The sequence below is a fragment of the Sphaerodactylus townsendi genome, linkage group LG03 (genome assembly GCF_021028975.2).
Source record: "Sphaerodactylus townsendi isolate TG3544 linkage group LG03, MPM_Stown_v2.3, whole genome shotgun sequence".
Lineage (NCBI taxonomy): Eukaryota > Metazoa > Chordata > Lepidosauria > Squamata > Sphaerodactylidae > Sphaerodactylus > Sphaerodactylus townsendi.
In genome coordinates this window covers 13,621,326-13,645,051 of record NC_059427.1, presented here as the reverse complement: position 1 = coordinate 13,645,051, position 23,726 = coordinate 13,621,326, and the positions used below count along the sequence as shown (strand labels likewise).

General features: G+C 45.3%; 1 protein-coding gene across 1 annotated transcript; it reads right to left on the bottom strand.

Moving 5' to 3' along the window:
* Positions 1–5,240: 5,240 nt before the first annotated feature.
* LOC125427686 (E3 ubiquitin-protein ligase TRIM7-like) lies at positions 5,241–22,567 on the bottom strand. Its single transcript, XM_048487238.1, is given in 11 exon segments — positions 5,241–6,304; positions 10,740–10,772; positions 15,701–15,828; positions 16,125–16,147; positions 17,643–17,873; positions 18,229–18,324; positions 20,176–20,179; positions 20,441–20,793; positions 20,796–20,853; positions 21,319–21,432; positions 22,554–22,567. Coding segments are annotated over 11 exon segments (1,563 nt in total). The 3' UTR covers positions 5,241–5,795.
* Positions 22,568–23,726: the final 1,159 nt, after the last annotated feature.

The following is a 23,726-nucleotide window of genomic DNA, read 5'->3' as shown; positions in this document are numbered from 1 at the left end:
CTCTGTACAAATCCACATTCCCCAGAAATTGTCAAAAACAGTCCCCAGAGCTGAGATGCCCCAAGGTTGGCAGCAGATAGTAAGAAAAAGCCACCTGGCTTTCTGCCCCCAAGAAATAACAGATGAGGCTCCATTTTTCATGGGGCCAGGGTTTCAGGGGAAAGCCTAGTTATCTACAAAGCTTGTGAAGCCCTAAAGTAAAGATTAAGGAAAAGTGCCTGGGAGGCAGCAGCCCAGCCTTCAGCCCTCAGGTGTCAGGGACAGCACTGCTGCCATGCTACTCCAGACTCCTTCTTCAGGGGCTTTTCTTGTGCAGTGTGGGGAGGCTGGAAAACCAAAAAACTCTCCCCCTGCCACCAGAAAGCCCTCCATAGGGTTTAATGGACTTCCATAACCTAAAAGGCTCAAGTCCCTGAGCTACAGTGTAACTACCTGACAAGTCAGGGCAGAAGCTGGCAGAGCCGCAGAGGGCAAAACTGTGTGCCTGCTGGGATTTTTGCCCTTCGCCCATGCCGCCTCCATGAGTCGATGCCTCCTCCTCCCCCGATTGCTGTGAAAACTTTCATCTTCTTGTTTTCATAAAATCAAGCATTAATTCCCTTCCTTCCTTCCTTCCTTCCTTCCTTCCTTCCTTCCTTCCTTCCTTCCTTCCTTCCTTCCTTCCTTCCTTCCTTCCTTCCTTCCTTCCTTCCTTCCTACCTCCTCTCCTTCCTTCCTTCCCTTCCTTCCTTCCCTTCCCTTCCTTCCTCTTCCTCCTTGCCTTCTCTCTCTTCCTTCCTTCCTCTTCCTTCCTTCCTTCCTTCCTTCCTTCCTTCCTTCCTTCCTTCCTCCCTCTCCCCCTTCCTTCCTTCCTTCCTTCCTTCGATAAAACGGACATGCTTCTGTTTCTGAAAGGAAACCTGTAGGTCCCTTATGCAGTGGTGGGATACAAATAATTTAACAACTGGTTGTTTACAAGCACCATTTTAACAACTGGTTCTGCCAAAGTGGTGCAAACCTGCTGAATCCCACCACTGCCCTTATGTATCTAATTGGGGGTGCCTAATTGGGGGTGTTCTGCTTGCTGCCCTCTGTTCTTTCTTGGAGGGGAAGGAGACAGATAAAGCAAGTTATTCATCTCTAATAACAACAGTTGTGGAATATTTACTTGAGCAAATGATTCTTGGGTTAAATTTGAATTAAAGGCAGGCCGAGAAAATCAATCAGCAGTTATCAACTGTGGCAAAGGCCTGTGAATATTATGAACAGAAACTACTTCTCTCTTTTTGTCATTCGACTAGAATACTGTCCTCTCTCCCTCCCTTCCCACCATGCTACTAATTTAGACTCATTGATATCCTACTGAATCAGTGGTAGAATGTTCTTTTAATCAATAACTCTTGATTGCATCCTGAAATGTCACCTTTTACTCTGCTCTTCCCTCCCACCCCCCAACCGGAATGAATGATCTGTAACTTCACATTTTGTAAGTATTCACATTACTAGAAGACAGGTTTCAATCTTTGTTGGGAAAGTCAGGAGGAGAGGGATAACCCCCATTGTACTTTCAGCTTTTATCTAATAATGTTTATCTAACAATTCAAACCAAAAAAATGGGGGGTATAATACAACCACATGCTACATGAATTATGATGTTGTTTCTCACCTTCTGTTACCTTTGCTTCTCCAGAAAATGTGGCATCTGGACTTCTTCAGCACAAAGGTAAATTTGAGGCACGAATGAAGGATCAAATTCATAGTTGGGGGGAGTGTTTGTATTTCAGTTCACATTCAGCATTTTTGTCCTGGGGGCTCAGGAACTATAAATGGAATAACTGTGAGCAAGGAGAAAGAAGAATGAGAGAGCGTTTTCGTGCCTATTTGTAGATTTTATTATGATGGTTTCACACTGGAATCACGAAAGCAAGCCTGCCGCAAATCCACGAAGGTGTGTGTCCTGGAGTATCGGAGACCACAAAAGCTGCCACCATATCATGAAAGCAAGCCTGGGAGAGCCACGCTTGTTTCAGTAAAACCTGGGTTCTTTTCTCCAATAACTCCAACCATACAGGGTCCTCAAGCGATTTTTTTTATTGCAAAAAACAGAAATCAAAGAGAAATAGAAACATGATTAAGGTTAAAGAGAGTTGCTTGGCAGATTACCTCCCTTTTTGGTTTTTGTCCCCATTCCAGGAATCCATGGCCCCGAGATGCTTCTCTGGACCAGGTCTCAAGATGGAATTCTCAAACCTTTTGTTTTCCCCTTCTCAGGAAAAACTCTGTCTGTGCGAACGAGGTAATTTAGGCCTTTGAAGTTTCATCCTAGCACCTCTGCACTTAGTTTCCTGTCACTCCGGTCCAGGAGATCCAAAGAAACAAAAAGGTGCATTTCACAGTCCTATGTGACTTTGCTAGTTTTACATTACTATTCGATCACAGTTTTAAATAGGACTGTGGAGAGGTTTTGGGGCCCCATATTGGGAGTTGGGAGAAAATAAACGTGCAGTTTGCTCTAGATGATCAAGGCGTTGACATGGGTGAACCAGCCAGCTTCAGACGAAGGGGCTTCTGCCAAGGCGAAAAGCATTTGGTGATAATTGGCACATGGTGAAAGGAGGGAAGCGGGGCAAAAGCAAAAGAGTTCAGCCATTACAATCTGGGTTTGTGCCTGCCACAGAACACACTTCAGGATCTCTGTTATGTCCTGAGATACAACCAGTGCGTAATTCCATGAGGGAGTGGTTTTTGACTCTGAATCAGTTCCCTCTTCTGGCTGTTTCTTAATTTAACTGTCTCTCAACATTCCAACAGGAAACACAACTCCAGATCCTAATGGATGTCATCCCTCTGTTAAACGCTTGGCGTCTGAAACTCAACCTGAGATATAATTTGGACCAGGTTCAGCTTTTAATCCTGGAAGTTCCTGATCTAAATGTCTGTCTGAATGATGTGTGGTTTGTATTTCATTGGCCTGTCCACCAGTATTTTTGTGGTGTTTCCATTTCAATTCTTTGGAGGTACCACCTGTGCCCCAAGTGGTCCTGCCAAATGTTTCTGGCAAGAAACAATGATCAAACTCTTCTTCCATTGCCTCTACTTTCCAGACACATGCTCTTACTAACACCAGACACTTCTTTTAGATGCAAACAGGTGCCTGTCTCCATTCTATTGCGCCTGGAGGTAAGTAAAATTCTACCTCAAGGAGGCTCCAGCTAGCCCTTCCCTTCCTGTTTCCAAATCCCTCTTTCCACCCAGGTCCACACACCAGCTGTGCAGATACAGACACAAAAAAACTCCTGCATCTAATTAGAATTGGGCACCATCTTTCTAGCATGTTTGGCATGACCATTTTCCTTATGATGTCATAGTTTTCCCATGTCCTGGTATTAGGATACCTGAATTTTGGCACAACATTTTTTTCAGTTTGAATTTTGTACAATTAATTCCAATTTGAATTTTTTAAAATTAATGCACACAACTTAAAAAAAAAAACTGGCCATCTGATGATTTCAGATGACCAGAGAAGGAAATAGAAGCGGGGCTGATTTCCCAGGGGAACAACAAATTCTTTTAAGAAAGGATCTAGGGGGACCCGAAAATTACAGAATGATCAGCTTTGACATCTTGTTCCTGAGTAAATTGAAGTAGAATCTATATCATTAAATATACAAAATTATTAAACATGTAGAAAAAACAGAGACCTGCTGAGAAAGAGCCAGCATGAAACTTGCAGAGAGCAAATCCTGTCTTACAAACTTCACTTTCAGAGTTCTTTGTGAGGGTGTAAAACAGGCGTAATGAATAAGGGGAACCAATAGACATTGTCTACTTGGATTTCCAAAGGCTTTTGACAAAAAGTTCCTCACCAAGAACTGTTGAGAAAACTCAGCAATGAAGGAATAAGAGGGAGAGTCCCCTCCTATGGATTAAAAACTGGTGTATAAGACTTTGAGGGAGAGCTAAAGAGTGGGTGTAAATGGGAAGTTCTCACTGTGGAGAGATGTCGGAGGTGGTGTCCCCAAGGATCCGCCAGTTTTGGGACCAGTGCTCTTTAACCCCTATTCATAAATCGACCTATGAGTAGGGGTGGTGGCAGTGGTGGCCGTAAGTTTACAGATGATACTCCAAAATTATGTAGGGTGGTGGAGAACCACAGTTGGTTGTGAAAGAGCTCAAAGGACGCAGGTAGAATTAGGTGAGTGGGCTCCAGAAATGGCAAATGCAGTTCAATGTAGCAAAATGTAAAGTGAAGTGCACATAGGGGCAAAAATCCTGCAAACTTCAAGCATACTGCATCGCTACAGGGGTCCAGTGCTATCAGTCACAGACCAGGAAAGGGATTTAGGCTAAGTCTTGGTTGATGATAGTTCCATGAGATATCCAACTCAATGCATAGCAGCTGTAAAAAAAGGCAAACTCTAAAGTGCTGGGGATCATTAGAAAAGGAATTGATAATAAAACTGCAAAGAGATTGTCAATAAGTGCCCATATATAAAAGCAGCTTTGTGACCGCGACTGCCAGGTACTGTGTCCAGTTCTGGTAACGCCACATCTCAAAAAAAGGATATTGAGGAGATAGAAAAAGTGCAGAGAGAAGGGCAACAAAAGGTTATTTGAGGGACTGGGGCACCTTCCCTAAGTGAGGAGGCCTGCAGCGCTTTGGGACTCTTTAGTTTGGAGAGGAGGCAGCTGAGGGGGGATATGATTGAAGTCTACAAAATTATGCATGGGGTAGAAAATGTTGACAGAGAGAAAATGTTGACAGAGGAAAACATCGTACAGCCTCCTCTCCCCAAAAACTAACAGGCGTACACAGTAGTGGGTCAAACTGTTCCTTTCTCCATTTAAGATCTGAACTGAATCCGAAATTTTGTCTGGAACGTCACATCAGCTTTCCTGAATAGCAACCAAAAATATGCTTTGAAGAAGGGGTGAGGCGGGGAAAAAAGAAAACAGAAACCAGGCTTGAAAGGTATAGAAAATCAAAATTACTCCAAGGAGTGCAACGTGAAAAGCTAACAATGAAAACACGTTGCACTCTGCTGCTTGTCTCTTTATTTAACCCTAATAACGTATTTCTAAAGCTACTACAACCTAGACAAGAGTGGACATATATGAACGTGCACACACATATATACAACACTTAATACACAAACTATGGGAAACAATAGTAATGCGTTTCTTTTCACTGAAAGGTATAGAGGCAGGAACCTGGGTCGCTAATGGTGTTGGATAAATAAAGGCTGTCCAAATACAGTTGGTCTTGTGAAGTAACCAGATAGCTTTTATTGCAAGAAACAACAATATGTGTCTCGAGAGAGAAAGAACAAAGACACTCCTTCTTATACATTTTCCTACAATCTAGAAGTTTGAGGCTCATACTGATTGGTTGCTCCATATAAGGCAATTGCCTTTCTAACAAGACAATCTATTAGTCTAAATAGACAAAGAACACAGACCTGCTTCATATCTATTTTGACTGGATAAACACCAGACGTTTGCAGCGTGTACTTGCAATGTAAGTATTTTTAACTACTAACCCTAGTCTTTGACCCTGGCTTTTCTGCCTTACAATCTAAAGCAACATCACAGGCAGTACTACTATCTGTCCCACAGTGGGACTCTTATTTAATTTTCTGTGCATGGTTGTTAACATAAAGAGAAGACAACTTGATTTTAGTTAGTTTTAGTGACTGACTGGAAGCCTGCAGAGGTTTTTGCAGACCTGTCAGCGGTAATGTTTGATCAATACATTTTGATTTTAGGTTAATTACTTCAGTCTGGAGATTAACACCAGCAAAGGCCTATGAGTGAGGCTAACTGACACTGAGGTACCCTTTATCATACACCCAAAAGAAGGGCTGGAGGGTCTCTCCAGAGAAGGAGATTTCTGAGAATGTATAAAGAGGAGTTGCTGTGTTGGCATCAAAGAAAGTCACCCGCCCCACAGCACAGTTTAGCGAGACTCGGATCCTCCTGAGAACCCCACTGAAAGACAGAGGAGAGGAAGGACAAAGGGCCATATATGTCCCTTTCCATGTCCTCATGGCCCAGATCTTTCCCTCAAGACTAGCGGTGAACTTCCCCTTTCTCTTCACAGATGTCTTAGCAACCCCTATAAACCAGCCTTCCTCACCCCCTACAGTCACTTCCCAGCAATGCCTGCCTATGGAGAATCTCTCACAACCTAGCACCACACAATGCTTTTCAAATCTCTTTGGATTTTCAGGCAGATCTTGATATCTTTTACCCCGGCGTACGCTTTTTCGATCCTCAGACAGGGCAAGATGTGGATGGGCTGTGTCTGGATCCAGAGTCACATTTGCTGTCGGGAGAAAGAGGAGTCAATATCAGCTGGAGGACTCAGGGTTTAAGACTGCCTCTCCCTAAAATGGATCTATAGGAGAAGACAATGCTAGTGAGAGTGATGATTGGAAAAAAACCCATCCTTTCAGTTCAGGAAGAGAGAAGAGTGAGGCAAGAGAACTGATTAAGGCTGAGGGAGAAAAGCATCTCAAAAGTTCTAGTTCAAAAAATCAACTCTAAGGGAACTCTGGAATCTCAGTCTGGTTCACTCCAATGTTATGCGCAAACTGTAAATTAAAGCTAACCAGCGTTTAACCCACAGGTGGGATCCAGCAGGTTCTCACCGGTTCCCGAGAGTAGGTTACTAATTATTTGTGTGTGCTGAGAAAGGGTTACTAATTGGTGAGATTTTGCCACGTGATTTTTGCCTTGGTTACGCCGCCTCACCTCTCAGCAGTAGCGCGCCAGGATCTTGGGAAGCAGTCCCTTGCAGGATGGTGCTCCCGGCGTGCGTGGCAGCCCTCGCCCTGCGTGCATTCGCTGTTTCGCATGGAGACTCACGCGCGAGCGCTAGCTTCGTCCAACACCACAGCCCCCCGCCCCAGGAGATGCCCCGCTATGCATGGAATGCCCGGCCGCTCCGTCAAGTGCCCGCCTACCCAGGTACCCATTGGTACGCCCTGCTTAGCTGATTTGAATCCAGTCCCACCATGGGAACCTGTTACTAAAATTTTTGGATCCCACCACTGGTTTAACCCTGTGGCAGACTTGTAGCCAAGGTGGGGCAAAAGGGGCAGTGCCCCATCAATCCATTTGTCTTGCCCCTCCAATCAGCACTATGTGAAATTTATCACAAGCCTTTTAAGGAAAAGGAAGGAGTGATGCAGAAAGGTGTGAATCCTGTCATCAATCATTCCAAGTGTGAATTCTCTGTGCAATTGACTAAAACAGAATTAACAGTCAGCAAGGCTGAAGACCCCTGATTTTAAAAGCCTGCAAGCAGTGAAGTCAAATTCTGTTGGAAGTAAAAAAGAAAGGAAGAGAGAGATTCAGTAATTAAGGGGTAAAATCATATTATTGCCAAACCCAGACTGAAAGGCCAAGAAAAGAAAACATCAGAGCATTCCACAATAGCCCTGGAGAACTCTTTCTGCTGGGGAAATTATTTTAACAGGACAAGAGACAAATTATAAGGGATTTAGGCCCAGAGGTAAGAGAGCAAAAATCTTTTGCTAATCTATGTGAATCCACAGGAATATTAATTACAGGGGAGAGTTGTGTTTTTTATTCTGACGATGGAAAGTTGCTGGGAACGGATCCCTTACCTGGGGGCAGTTCAGGGATCACACCACTGTTGCTTAACACGTGCGCATTCACTTAGAAAAGAATCCTATTCACAGCCTGTGACTGCATTTTTGAAACCGAGCAAATATCATTAAATATAATAACTCAAAACAATGCAAAAATGGTATTACGAAGGTAAAATCAATGCAGATAATATATAACATACAGAGATATAATCTACGGTTCTGTTGCCTTTATAAAAGCTCCTTCCTGAATTATCCTATTATATAGCTCTGTCATCTTTATTAAAATGCCCTCTTGAACCATTTTGCTTTACATAGTTTGCAGGATGACAAAAGTGCAGGAGCTTTTCTGACATGCTCAGAAATACCATTCCACAGAAAATGCATGCCTATGTGCAGCTGATCTTACAACTTCGTTGGATGGCACCATCGGAAGCCTTGAGCTAATGATTTAGTTTTGTGTTCACTTTATAAATCATTTTTTAAAGTTTTTATAACTGTGACGAATATTGGCCCAATATGCATGGAACACTTACCTCAGGACATTTCTCTGCCCCATGCGGTCTCCTTGCATTTTTGTTTATACATGAGGAGGCACTCCCTACTGGGCTTGCAGTTTTTCTGCAGCTAACTCTCTTAACTCTGAACTCCACACATCAACATTTTAAAAGGCACAGAACTTAAAAGTACTTTATTAACAGCAGTGGCGTAGTGGCTAAGAGCAGGTGCACTCTGATCTGGAGGAACTGGGTTTGATTCCCAGCTCTGCCGCTTGAGTTGTGGAGGCTTATCTGGGGAATTCAGATTAGCCTGTGCACTCCCACACATGCCAGCTGGGTGACCTTAGACTAGTCTGCTACAGCTTTAGAAGCTCTCAGCCCCACCCACCTCACAGGGTGTTTGTTGTGAGGGGGGAAGGGCAAGGAGATAAGCCCCTTGAGTCTTCTATAGGAGAGAAAGGGGGGATATAAATCCAAACTCTTCTTCTTCTTCTTAAAGGCACAGATCCCATTACTCTAGGCAGTCAAAACTGTTGGCTTAGTCTACAATTTTATCAATATTACTATTTCAAAAATAATCCCCCAAATGAAAGAGTAAGCAATTCCCTGAACTACACATTATTAAAGAGGGGGACCACGCCTTTGAGCTAATATTCTCTCTCCTCCTCGCTCTCTGCTGTTGCTGCTGGAGGACAGAGAGGCTTGTTATTTCCAAACACTCTCTTTTATTATTATGTCAAGATATTGATGTATCAATGCAGAGGGTGAGCTTTTTTTCTTTCACTTGAAGGAGATGAGCCCTTTGGTGGTAGGGCGGGGTTTAAATATAAAAATAAATAAAGGAAAGAAAAGGAAGGAGAGAAAACCAGTGTTGATGGAGGGGAGATGGTAAAAGAACGCAGGTTTACAGGGGAACTCTCTGCATTATACTTTTCTTTAGAAGCGACCTGCTCATAAATTTTAAGTGCGGAGAGGCACGGGGTGGCAGTTCTTCAGTGGTGAGAGAAAGACCCGTTCTCATTCTTCCCATATGCAAGAAGTCATGCTTGGTATTGAAACAGGCTGATTGGCTGAACTCTTGTGAGATCAAAATCCATATAATGTTGTCTCTGCTCACTTGTCTCTGCTTTTCTAATAACTGGGTTTCTGCTGCCACCAGAGGCATCCACCTCACCAACTACCTCTCTGCCCCTCTTCATACATCTCTGTTCCTCTTAATAAATAAATAGAGTATTTATCTATTCCTGATTTGGCAATAGTGTGGCACAGTGTGTAGGTGGGGTTAAAAAGATGACACTAAAGATCCTTTTCTAAAATAAAGGGGAGTTTGTGAACTAAATAAAAGGAATGTTTTATTTCACAGCAATGATACACTGGAGTTTTTTTTCAGTCCAGGTTTGTCCGGGCTGCGGCCACAGCCCTGCTGGGTCCCACTTGCATCGGCTGGGTACACAGCTGGGAGATGGGAAAGGCTGCACAGAGGAGCCTCTTGCAGGAGTTGGTGGAGACCTTAGGAGGCCTTGTTCAAAGGGGAAGGCAGGGGAGAGAGGAGTTTTAGGTCTGGCGGGACCCACCCAGCCCACAGCTGGCAGGCTAGATGTAGGGGAGATAAACTGGAGAAGCAACTTAGGACCAGGCAGGCCTCGCCAGCCCTTCCATACAACTTGAGGGCAGCTGTAGGCGATGGGCTGGGGAAGCAGCTGGGACAAGGGGAGAGAAATGAGGGCAGAAGGAGAATATAAGGAAGTGGGAAAGGGAGGTCAGGAGCCTGCAGCAACAGAGAATGTGGGTGGTGGTGTGAACAGACAAGGGAAAGGGACAGCTCCAATGGTGGGAAGTGGAAGGGAGACCCTGGAGCCCAAAACCCCCCTACTCAGAACCTAGAGCACGGTTTAATTTAGTCCCAATCCTGTGCAGTGCAACAGGGTGGGAGTCTTTCACACAGGCTGGAAACACCTCTCCCTGTGGGGCCACAGGGGAGAGACAAACCCCTGGAAACTCCTCTCCCTGTTAAGCAACAAGGGACAGAGAGAGGGAGGGTGCAAACTCTCAAGGCAGCCAGGGGAAGGGAGGCAGAGAGACCAGCTAGGAGTAGGGTGGTGTGGGCAAAGGGAACTTGCCCATTACACTAGAAGCGCCTTGTCAGTGGAGCTGTTTTTCTTGGCCCCCCTCCAGGCTTCCATTGGGAGAGTCACCATCTGGGGAGACCAACCCCCAGGTTCGGATAGAAGGATATGCAGCCCAAAGGGCCAGGGCGAGGAGAGGGAACACCACAAGGTTCATCCTAAAGTTCCAGTTAACGTTGTGCCAAATATTTCAACTATAACTGCCTAAGGTAAGTAGGCAGTGGTATCAGGTGCCCGCTAATGGCAGGCAATCTCCCAGGGATTTCTGCTGTTGCCCATCAACATTCAGCTGTTTTGCAGGCAGAAGCAAGCTGGCCAAAAGGGGTGTAGCGATCTGCATACTTCTGAACATCCTTTACACAAACGTTATGAGTCTATAAAAATTACTTCACTGGCTGACACACCCTTCATTTTTCTTTCTCACTATCTGTAGCACATTCATGCTTCCCAAGCAACTAGGACAACAGGGCTAAATTTCAGACAAGGCTGTGAATTTGATCATCAAAGTCCCTGAAATTTACCTTGTTGTTGCTGAATTCCAGATTCCAGCATGTCTAGGAAAGCAAAGGGAAGAAAATTAAGCCCTCCCAACCTACCTATCATATGGGTACAGCAAACCTTGTAAACAAGTCACACGATTTTGTTTCAAAAAGGTAGATGCTGAGAGAGAAATCTGGGAAAGACCTCTTCCTCTCTCTCAATCCCTTGGCAAACATACATATCATCTCTCACTCTCTGTAAAATTGCTTCCTGCCTTCCAGAGAATTTTTGCTCTGAGGGCTGATTCCCCAATACCTAAGTAAAATAGGTTTGACCGTGAAAGTTCCCTACGAGAAGTGTACTCTAACCTAGGTCAAGACTTTCACTGTTGTTCCCCACTGCAAAGAATGCTTGATCCCAGCTTTCGAGGGATGGGATCATCCTGTGCCTCTCTTCAGCCCGCTCCGTTCGATTGGCTACTGTTTTCTAAGCATGGCCATGCTCCGTCTATCCCCACTACACTTTAGAAAAAAAATTGCCACAGGACATGGAGGGTGAAGGCTGTGGCGCTTTTGATTGGTTGGCTAGCTGCATTAATGCCCGGAAACACCTCAGCTGTGATTGGCTGAATGGGGGACTCCCTGGCACCAGAGAGATTCCGTGACTTTACTGGAGATGCGAGGCTGAGTTCGAAAGCGTGGTTCCCTGGAAAAGGAGTAGTTCCCAACTGGGTCAGAGAATTTGACTGTTACACAGGAAGCTGAAGCTGGTACAAAACCAGTAATGATCCTGGTGGTTGTCTCTGCGAACTTGCAAGGTCAAACGCAGCTCGAACTTAGGTCAATAACGCAAGTGCGGAATCGACCTGAGATTCGTTTATTCTGATTGTAGCTGAATAAACGTTTCCCCTTACCTATACCTCGTCTCTCGCCTTTAAAGCCTTTATTGGTTGCCTGGACACTGTGGGTTTTTTTGCTGTGACCAAAGTGGCCGCAACAATCGCCCTCCACCAACATGACTAAATCCAGATTGGGAAATTCCTGACATTTTGGGGATGGAGTCTGGAGAAGGGAGGGACCTTAGCCAGGAGGGCCTGGGGCCCACATCCTTGAAGGACCACTTTCCCTTCCCACGCATCAGCTCAGTTTTTCCCTCTGGACAACCTCCCTCAAAAAGTCAAGAAAGCCCCTACTTCCAATGAGATTTGGGGGCAGCCTGTCATTGGCCTAATGGGGAATATCTTCCTGGGGCTGCTATAATAGAATATTTTAAAACTAGGTTTTTATTTATGTGGCTTTAATGTTTATCCACTTGTATTGCCAAAGGCTTTTTATACATTTGTATTGTCAAAGACCTTCTTCGGAGGCAGAAAGCCATCTTACAACATGACATGCCTCTGAAGATGCCAGCCATGAATGCGGGCAAAATGTTAGGGGGACAAAAACTACCAGACCACTGTCATACAGCCCAGAAAACCCACAACAGTCAGTTTATCAGTTTGGTTTTTTCTATGGTTTCTCATTGATGTTATCCACTGGACTCCTGAGGTGTTTAGGAGAAAGGAGGGATACAAAAGTTTTAAATGATAAATAAATAAGCAGCTAGATCACACCCTTAATTAGGCGTGTGATGAGAAGGGCACAGGAAAACACAGTGTGGCAATCTTTAGGCCCAGCTACTGTGAAGCAAGAACAGTTGTTTATTTGGATCCACGGACAAATTGTAATATATCCATTCTATAAAGCTGCCAGCCTTCCATTCAGGAGTGAAGAAGCAAGCCTTTATTGGCATAGACAACAGTACAGCAGTAATAAAAAACAGATTAAAAAGCATATACAATACAGGTCGAAGGAAATCTACTGGCGTTTAGTAATTTCCAGGAGAAAGTCTGCCACTATCATACAGAGAAGGATCAGGGTTGTATCCAACAAGTAGTGTAATCCTAATTAAATGGGGAGATGGGGTAAAATGTAAAGGGAGTAAGATTCGCGATACTTGGGATCTCTGATTTCCTTGAATCTGAGACAGTGTAGTGGTGGTGGGCCAGAGATTCCAACTTCTCTCGAGCCATGCGTTACATGGAGCTACAAATCTTTTAGCCTTTTCTTGCCCCAGTAAATCTGCCATGTAACAAGGCAGAAGGCATAACATTACAACCTGGCTAGAACATTGTGGCTCTCCTTTGAACAGGGTTTCATTAAGCAATACAGGTAGTGTGCCAAGTGGCCCCGTTCAAATGGGAGAGAAAAATACAGGGGAGTACCCGCGTTTTTCTTGGCTGTGGTGATTAGGGTAGAGAACTCTCTCTATCCAATAGTTGACCTTTTAATTTCCTATAAGCTTCCTTGAATAGGAGGACAAAGGGCAAAGTGAATCCACCTCGACAGTCCAATAGAGGCCATTTTTTTTCCTTCAATTATGGAAAAACAGGGGTTGGAATGGGTGTCCAAGAGAGCAGATGACGTGTGGACCAGGGAATTGCTATAGTCTGAGAGAAAGTGAATTACAATAGCCAGAATCTAAAAAAGTCCTCTGCCATAGCGGCTGATTCCAAGGAGTTTATTTGACCTAACCCCAGACCAAAGAGCTGCATAGGACGCCATAATTTGGGGAGTCCAGTTATCTTGTGGAAAAAAATTTGGATTGAAGAGGGAATTCAAGGAGTGGTTAATAGCTTCAGCAGATCCAGATTTGGGACAATTCATTCAGGAGTGGCAACCTCAGTGGGAACTATAACTGGGATCTCTTCAAGAGATGGCTCCCCCTGAATGAAATAGCCCCGGCCGTTCAGACGGCAGACTTCTTTGGCATTTTACCTCCAGCAATGCGTTCCTGCCCCTTCCCAAACCTCACCCTCCCTAGGCTCTACCTCCAAATCTCCAGGAATTTCTCAGCACAGAGTTGGCAACCCTACTGTTCGGCTCCGATCACATGGTACTGAGAAGCACAGCGGCTGAAAAGGATTCCAAATGTGTTTCTGCTATGGGACGACGCAGTCAGATTTAGTGGGGTGCAAAACCCTTCCCCATCTAGTCAAGTTTTGGCTGGACCACTAATTCTGAGCTTCCCCTGTGAATACATGAACATGTTTGTTTTCATGGGATAGTTTTAAATGTGCATGTAACTGTGTGATGTATGTTCCTCCAGTGCACTTGGGAATTTGGTAGCAGGGGCTGGGTAAGACCTGTGCATGTCCCCTCAGCAAGCTCCTGCCCAGCTTCATTTTCTGTTGACATCCTACAGGATGATATCCCAGCCCCTGACTGGGAACAGGAATGTGGGTCACTTTGTGTTGGAGGACTGCTTTATTCCAATTCTCATTCACAGTTTCTTCCCTGTCCAACTCTGGATAAGACATTTTCTTCCCTTTTGTAGGAGGTCGCATTTACAGGCTTGGTCTGTGCCCCATGCAGGGCAATTCGCAGTCTCAGACATTGATCTGGGGCACCCACGCTGTCAGGAGGGAAGGACAGTTTCCTTTCTCGAACAAGCAAGGAAATAAAACCTTTTAAGTGCTGAGGAGGCACCAAGAGATGGCTTCAGTTGCCTGGTTCAGCAAATGCCCACTGGACAAAACCCCCAGCCATTCTAAATGAAAAACAGAGTTGAATGTATTGTCGAAGGCTTTCACAGCCAGATTCAACTGTTTGTAGTGGGTTTTCCAGGCTGTGTGGCCGTGGTCTGGTGGATCTTGTTCCTATTGATCTGGGGCACCCACGCTGTCCAGGAGGGAAGGACAGTTTCCTTTCTCGAACAAGCAAGGAAATAAAACCTTTAAGTGCTGAGGAGGCAATTCAAAGAGATAGCTTCAAGGTTGCGCTGGTTCAGCAAATGCCCACTGGACAAAACCCCAACCATTCTGGGTAAATGAAAACAGAGTTAGATGTATTGTCGAAGGCTGTTCCTGTAGATTCATAAACTGTTTGTAGTGGGTTTTCCAGGCTGTGTGGCCGTGGTCTGGTGGATCTTGTTCCTATTGATCTGGGGCACCCACGCTGTCAGGAGGGAAGGACAGTTTCCTTTCTCGAACAAGCAAGGAAATAAAACCTTTAAGTGCTGAGGAGGCACCAAGAGATGGCTTCAGTTGCCTGGTTCAGCAAATGCCCACTGGACAAAACCCCCAGCCATTCTAAATGAAAAACAGAGTTGAATGTATTGTCGAAGGCTTTCACAGCCAGATTCAACTGTTTGTAGTGGGTTTTCCAGGCTGTGTGGCCGTGGTCTGGTGGATCTTGTTCCTAACGTTTTGCCTGCATCTGTGGCTGGCATCTTCAGGGGTGTATCACAGAGGGAAGTCTGGACTCTGGACACCTCTGAAGATGCCAGCCACAGATGCAAGCAAAACATCAGGAACAAGATCCACCAGACCACGGCCACATAGCCCGAAAAACCCACCACAACCAAAAACAGAGTTGGTTTAACTGTAATGGTTTAACTTGTTCCATTCCTGCAGAACCCTGAAATTATCAGTAGGAAATATGAATGTGTCAAGGTCAAAAAGGGACAGCTTGCAAAAATCCTTCACTTCTCAACTAAAACAGCCAGAGCAAGTTTGACCAGAACTCTTTGTTCAGTGCATTAAAATTACCTTCTCAACAGGCACTGCTGAGTGACTGGGAGCTGCCACACCCACCTGTCAGGGTCGCGACCCCGCCAGTAAGTTTCTATTTCCTAGTAAGTTTCTGTTTCCCCAGTCATGCCTCTCAGTTCCAGCACCCTGTACCTTAGGGCAGGGGTCTTCAAACTATGGCCCCCCAGATGTTCATGAACTACAATTCCCATCAGCCCTGCCACTTGGCCATGCTGGCAGGGGCTGATGGGAATTGTAGTCCATGAACATCTGGAGGGCCATAGTTTGAAGACCCCTGCCTTAGGGTAACACAGTTCAATAAAGTTCGTTCCTTTGTTACAAAGCCGACTTTGTCTGAGTGTGTCCAGCCTTACACCCACCCACTTTTGGGCCCAGGTGATGTCCAAAATCCCTGCACCTCCTCTTTGTTACCTTTAAATTGCTTCATGACACCTTCTAAAAAGAAATTGAGGTCACGGAAGTCCCAGATTCTCCATTTCAGCTCAGGTGGAAAAGCCAGTGGATTCTCAGGTGGATTCTCAAACCTCTCCTTCTCACATCTGGAGGGAAATAAAGTTAAAATGTCACCCTTCCAATCCAGAATTCGAAAGTGGGGGCAAGGGAGAACATGCAAGAAGGAAAATGGGAGGAAGGAATGCAGATGAAGAGGGACAGAGGGGGTGGAATTGTTGTGGGAATGAGGATGATTACATGAGGCAGGGAGGAGAGAGATGAAGGCTCGGTGTGAATCCATCATGAGTCTTTTAAGTGTAAATTCTCTATGTAAGGGAAGGTGTGAATCTTTCACCCTCCAACACAATGAAACTGAAGCAGGAATGGGTGGGAATCTACTTACCTCTGCAAGGTGTTTCTAACATCCTAGAATGAGAAGAAAGAAGAAGAAGAAACTTAGAGTTAGGTTCACATAGAGCAGTGATGGCGAACCTTTTCAAGACCGAGTGCCCAAACTGCAACCCAAAACCCACTTATTTATCGCAAAGTGCCAACATGGCAATTTAACCTGGATACTCGATGGGTTTAGGTATAGAAAAACGCAGGTGGGCACCAAGGCAGTTACTTGGGAGTAAGCTTGGTAGGTGAGTGGTGGCTTTGCTTTGAAGCAACCAAAGCTTACTCCCAGGTAAAAAAAATTGCTTATGTTTAGTTCTTCCCATGGAAAATCAGAGGTGGGGTTTTAAACCAGAGCTCTAACAACTGGTTGCCGGATTTACACTGCTTCCCCAAAACTAGGTCTTAGGTTTGATGCTAATAATCTCCCTGAGAGTAGTTTGATACTATTATCACATGATGAACTCTGTGCATGCGTGCCCACAGAGAGGGCTCTGAGTGCCACCTCTGGCACCCGTGCCATAGGTTCGCCACCACTGACATAGAGTTACCAGCTCCAGCTTGGGAAATTCCTGGTCCTTTGGGAAGACAGAGTTAACGTATGGACGGAGCTCACCAAGGGATATGAGCACTGGTGGGATTTAAATTGTTTAACAAGCGGTTGTTTACAAGAGGCATTTTAACAACTGGTTCTGCCGAAGTGGTGTGAACCTGCTGAATTCCACCACTGGATATGTGGCTACATAGTTCACCCAAACCTGCTAGCTTCTCTCCAAGGGAAACTGGTGCTTTGTAGGTTTGGGATAGCAGACTTGTGTGCATTTCTATAGAACTCCCACCCACCCTAGCAGGGGGAGGGAGGGAGGGTGGCAATGCAAAGGTGGGAGGGAGGGGTGGCATGCAAGGGAGGGGAGGGAGGGGTGGCAATGCAAGGCTGGAAGGGGAGGGAGGGGAGGGAGGAAAGGAGTGGGCCCGGCATTAGGACCTGGTCCACCCACCCTAACAGGGGAGGGGGAGGGGAGGGAGGAGTGGCATGCAAGGGAGGGGAGGGGATGAGGGTTGGCATGCAAGGGAGGGGAGTGAGTGAGGGGTGGCATGCAAGGGAGGAGAGTGAGTGAGGGGTGGCATGCAAGGAAGGGGAGGAAAGGGGAGGGGGCTCGGCATCAGGACCTGGTCCACCCACCCTAGCGGGGGGAGGGGAGGGAGGAGTGGCATGTAAGGGAGGGGAGTGAGTGAGGGGTGGCATGCAAGGAAGGGGAGGAAAGGGGAGGGGGCCCGGCATCAGGACCTGGTCCACCCACCCTAGCGGGGGGAGGGGGAGGGGAGGGAGGGGTGGCATGCAAGGGAGGGGAGGGAAGGGGATGAGGGGTGGCATGCAAGGGAGGGGAGGAAAGGGGAGGGGCCCGGCATCTAAACACGGCCCACCCACCCTAGTGGAGGGAGGGAAGGGATATTTGCATCTTTACTTCTTGTGAAGGAGGCTTGGTGTCTGCCTTTCTCCTAGCTGTTGTTGCTCCGGTTTTACCTTTAGGAAGTCTCTTACAGGCTTCTGAATCTTCTCCTCCATCTCTTGGATGGCATTTTCAAGAGAGGAGAGTCCTGCGGTCAGTTTGGCAATGCGTGCATCCCGTTCTCTCGCAATCTCTTTCTCCACCTCCTCCATTTGCTCCAGCAGATATTGTTCCTGTTCCTCCAGAAACTGGCGCAGTTTTCTAAACTCAGCCAGGGTTTTTTCCCTCTCTGACTTGGTAACTTCCTGCGAGAAGCAAACGGAAAGAAGAGAACAAAGTTGGCTGCCAAAATTCTATCGGCGAACGCACGCACGCACGCACGCACGCATGCACGCACACCCACCCCGGTTCAATCCCCGACATCTCCAGTTGAAAAGATCAGGTACTAGGTGATGTGAAAAACCTCTGGCCGAGAACCAGTACGGATCTTGACTGACCTGTGTCTGATTCCAAGTAAGTAAGGCAGGGTTCGTGTTCAAAACAACTCTTAAGAGCAAGTCTGCATTACGGCTTTTAACCCGTCTGCATTTAAGATACACATTTTTTATTCCAGAGGTTAAGGAGAAAACAAGCAGGGGAACCAATAACAGCGATACGTACAAGCAGGTCTTGGCTTTTCTGTTTTGCGTCTCTTTCACATGCCAGAATCCGGTCTCTTTCCTCCCTCAGAAGATCAAGGCAGCTACCAAAATCTTCCTGAGGAGAAAACAAAAAGTTGGGAAGGGCTCAATTTTACAGATTTGAATCCAAATGGAAGGGGAGGGCAGTTGAACAGATAGGATGTATTGGCTGTTGTGGTTTTTCCGGGCTGTGTGACCGTGGTCTGGTAGATCTTGTTCCCAATGTTTCACCTGCATCTGTGGCTGGCATCTTCAGAGGTGTATCATAGAGAGAAGTCTGTTACACACTGTGTCCAGTGAGAAGGGAATGTTTAGTGTGGTATATTGTCCATGTCCCAAGGTGGGAACCAATCGGTAAGTGTTTGGGTGGAACTTGCTATGCAAATGTGTGGTTGACTGCATTGTATTGTGGGTGGCGTTTTCAGTCCATTTACATTAGCATTCCCTGCAGCAGCACCAGTATGAGTAAATGCAAATCCTGTGTCTGATAATGTAATTCATAATGATAAGGCCAGAAGTTATGCAATCCAATCCAATAACCTTTATTAGGAATAAACCAGAAGTACCATACATTCCAAGTAAAAAACAGGATCATTGTTATATATCATGTAGAACATGGATTAAAAATGTAGCAACTGCTTCAGAAATTTCTACATTAGGGCTGTTCAATAGCTTAGACATTTTTAGTTTGTCTGAGAGAAACATAAATTCTAGAGGTAGTCAAGCTCCCAGATCGGTTCTGATATCATTATACCTCGAACAGTAAAGCAGGATATGAGGGATTGAGTCCATAGCGTTGGGACAGTACCAACAGCAACGCTCACTTTGTGGGATGTTAAGGAAATGACCTTGAAGATAGACAGAGGGGAATGAGTTGCACCTTGCTCTAGTCATGACCCATCTGCACTTAAAATTAACAAGCTGTTCTAAATATACAGCAGGGCTAGATTTCGGGGGTGTGATCCCAAAGTATAGAGGGGGAGAAGTTATGCCTGTGATGAAATTGTGGAGGGGGGGCATATGTGAGTGAGCCTCCTAATGAATTTATGGCAGATTTCAAACAGTAAGCGCAAAAAAAAAGATATCACTGATGAAGGGAATAGAATGGATCCTTAAACTTCAACCTATGGCTCCGCAGCGCTTAAATGAGAGTCTCGATTTGTTACAGCTGATGTGACTATACATTTGTCATCTGTTCTACAGCTTATTACAGTGGAAACATTGTGAGAGATGGTTTTATAGGTTGGTGACATTCTTAAGTTAGGGGATTTTGTTTTCATCTTAAAGTTACGAATATGTGCAGCTCAAGTAGACTATGTATATGTGAACCTTCATCATTTAATCTCTGCATGGGTCAGAGCACTGTATAGCTCCTGTAAAATAGTTTTGCTACCTTCCATTTGTACTGACTTATCTGTCTTCAGTTTTTAATTCTCAGCATTTGCACGGTCAGAGACTTAAAAACTGCAGACAGGCAATTCAGAACAAACAGAGCATGGCAAAACTATTTTAGAAAGGAAGCCGCAGCCCTCAGTTGGCAAGACCTCAGCAAGGCTGTTAACAATAGGACATTTTGGGGTGTTGTGTGGTTTCCGGGCTGTATGGCCGTGTTCTAGTAGCAATAGGACATTTTGGAGGACACTGATTTAGAAGGCTGCTATAGGTCAAAAGCAACTTGATGGTACTAAATACACACTCACGTTTGTATGGCCACACCCTGACCTAGGTTAGCCCAGTCTTATCGGATCTATAAGCCAAGCAGAGTCAGCCAATGGCAAAAGCCACCTCTGTCTGTCTCTTGCCTTAAAAATCAAACAAGGCTGCCATTATTGGGTTGCAACTTGATGGCGCTTTACATACACATTTGTATGTTTATGGAAAAAGTTAAATCTACTTCTTATATACTGTTTTAGACAGTCACAGTCACCATTCTAGTAAGAAAAAAAATCCTAAATTCAGGTGGACAGGTGGGAGTGGCGGAAACATTGCAAAAAGTCCAAGTGGCATTATAGGGTTGCCAACTCCAAGTCATGAAAATCCTGGAGATATCAGGCGGGGCAGTGGTGGAGCATAATGTCATACAGCCCACCCTCCAAGGCAGTCCGTGGCTACTGATCTGTGCCATCTGGAGATCAATTTGGGGAAGTGCCCACCGCGTTTCGGCCTAAATGCAGCTCCCGCACGATTCTGACCTTGGTGGTGCACTCTTGGGCAGCCTCCCTCCACTGCACCACTGGCATGGCCCTGCTGCAGCTCCTTTCTTGGCCTCAGCCGCACACCACGGAGATGTGGACCCTGTCGTCCCTGTGGCAGAGCTCTGTGGGGGCTCCCGATGCGCCGCGCAGAGGTCCCCCACCCCCGCCTCCTGCTGCCGCTGACGGAATTGCCCGGCGATCTCCGCGAAGGTGCGAAGCTGCCAGTTGGGATGCCAGCGAGGCTGAACCGTCTCCTGGCACTTGGGGCACTTGGGGAAGACGGCGGCCGCTGGCGATCCTTCGCAGCCCCAGCACTTGGCGATGCAGGCCTGGCAAAAGCTATGCCCGCAGCCTCCAGGCTCACGGGCTCGGTGAAAAAGTCCAGGCAAATGGAGCAGGTCACTTCCTCCCTGGCTCAAGCAGCTGGGTCTCTTCTATTTATGGTTCTATTCCTGCAAAAGAGGTAATAGTTTCGGCTTCTTTCCTCCTAGCAAGATAGGCAGGCCAGCTTTTGGCTTAATTTCTGCAAGCCTAATGCAATTCTCTCTCTGACAATCTTTTGTGTAAGAATTTTCTGGCATTGCTTTCGTACTCTTGCTATGCTCTTTTTCTGGAATATAGAGGCATAGGGAGGGCAGACCTTTACCATTCAAGTATCTTGTCCAGGGGAAGGCAAGGGGTGGCTTTCGGTATTGAGGGGACAATTGGGCCAGGTTTTATTGAGGAGCTCACAGTAGTAGAACAGGTTGGACCAACAGCAGGTTTCAATAGTGCGCCATCTATCTTTGGATGCATTTTTTCCACTTTGACAGTCATGATTTTGTCGTGGGGAACTTTGCTATGTTGTACCAGATGCATTGATCTATTGTTTCCACTGATGAGCAGCTTGTCTTTGGGTGATTTCAACAACTTGGAACTGGATGAGGAAGATGCGCCAGTGCCTCCACCGCTGGATGAGCGACTGCCCCCCCCCTCCGCTGCCCCCTTGGCTTTTCGAAGACAGAGACGAAAAAATTGAGAATATTGGAGAGGAAGTGGGGGTCAAGGGCGGCTTGTTGGAGGAGCTGTGTCGTCTTTCATAATGTGATTGAAATGCCTGTGGTTTTACGACCTGATTACAGTGATTCTGTAGGCGCAGAAGGCATATAAAGGATATACTTTGTTATATGCAAAGGTTTTCTTCTTGCCCCCCATTACTTTCTTTCTGTAATGGGGAGTTGGCAACCATAATGTAGCTGAGCAAAGAAAAGATGCAGGCCTGAAAGTCTATTCTCTGTTACTAGGCAAGCTTGACTTCCGGCTCTGGGGGTTGGTGCCGAGCGGTCGCTCTTCGTTGAGCTCCTCCACCTTTTAAAGATAAGTTTTAAATTTCTCCTACCCTTTGTAGTTTTATCTCTTAGTATTTAGCACTTTCTTTTAATTTAGAGCTTTCTATTGCAATTTTGTTGAGAGAGACTATATTAAAGAACCTTCTGAGTTTTACAATATTTATTTTAAAAACCAGGCTTAAAATCCCACAATACTTTAATAATAGCAATGCTGACTAATGGAGTCCTGTTTTCCCCTTTTGTTTTTTTAAAACAAGTTGTGTACTTCTGAAGCCCTGGAGCCTTCCCTATCATCAGGTGTGGTTGAACTGCTGGTTTTATTTTATCTTTATTTTTTTATTTTTCTTTTGGCTCCCAACCAGAGTGTCATTGAGGGGTTTTTTTTTGCTGGCTCATTCCTCATTTCCCCTGACCAGCTGGTGTGGAAGACGCCAATTCCCCTGCTAATTCTCAGCTAAAAGCCTTGAGACTCTCTACTAAAAGTTTTTTTTTAGGTTTTTTTTTAACACCAGCTGTTAAGGTTCTGTTTTTTATATATTATATATTTTTAGTAATGAAAACTTCTGAAGTTTTAATGAACTTTTGAAGTTTGCCCTTATAACCTTTTTTAGAAGCTACTTCTTTAGTATTTTTTACCAGCCTTTGGCGTCTTAAAGAAAGTCTGTTTTAGCTTGAGTGGTAATTAATTGCTCCGTGTGCAAAGTGAAGATATTTTACTCTCTATTGTCTGATTGTTTTGCAGCTGCTATCTAAAATGAAGGAGGAACGGGAGGAAACGGTACCTTTCTATCCCCATTGACACTCTGCCATGCCTGAGAAGTCCCTACAGGTAAAACAGACTAAAATTGACCAGTTTTTCACCGACAATTCTCCAGTGGAGGCACTAATTGAGGGATTAACACTATCAAATAGATTCTGCTCCCATTTGGAAGCTAACCTGGAGCAGGAGGATATGTTTCCCTTAGCCCACTGGCAGAAGTTAAAGTTTTTTGCAATGCAAAGCCATCTCCCAACTGGTTTAGAGAAAAACAGGATGCTTTTAATTCCAAGTTTAGCAAAAGCCTCCAAATAAGAATAAAGAAGACTAACAACACATGACAATTTATACATCTCGACAGGTAAACTCTTTCTCTCTAATGAGTTGATTTTAATTTCAAAAACTCTTCCCCGACCTACTTTTTTTTAAACAAATTTTACCACCCTGGGGGGCTAAGTTAGACTTGATCTCCCATCAAATTTTAAAGACACAAGCTTCAGGGAAATGGATCTGGCCATTGAGTAGCTCCGCCTTCCTTACATCTCAGACACTGCCCACATTGGCCTTCAAGGCCTACACTCCACCCGGCAGCTAAAGCTAGTTAATATGAATTGCGTTAATTTTGCAAAGAGCGAGTGGTGTTGTATATTGGAGCATTCCAAGCCTTCAAACCAAAATAGGTGAAGGTCAAATTATAGTTACCAATTCAGGTTCTCTTCTGAGCCAGTTGTTAGAGGTGTGGCTCCATACTGTAAGAGATTCAGTTGACTTCATATGAATACTTGCCTAGCTGCAGATTACTATAAAAGAATTGCCCTAACTTTTGTTAGCACATCTAAAAATGCCTCTTCTACTATTGTTGAAACATTAAACGCTTACTTTTTTTCCAGAAGGTATGATATTAAAAAATTATGCGTCTCTTTAGGAATAACCCTACTTATCCACAACAGACTCATTTGAGGAAGGACCCATGCTACACCTGACAAGAGAAATGCAAATTCAAAGGAGTTCAACAAAAGCTGACTGCTGTTGGAAACCCCCTAACAAAACTATTGGACACTCTTTCAGAAGCTTTTTTACCAAAGGAATCAGAAAGAGAGACTAGCGGTTGAGTGGAAGCAACTTGAGATGTCCCACTAGGATGGATGAAATCCACTCTTCCCACCAACATATCCTTCTGTGTGAGGAAGTGGAGGAT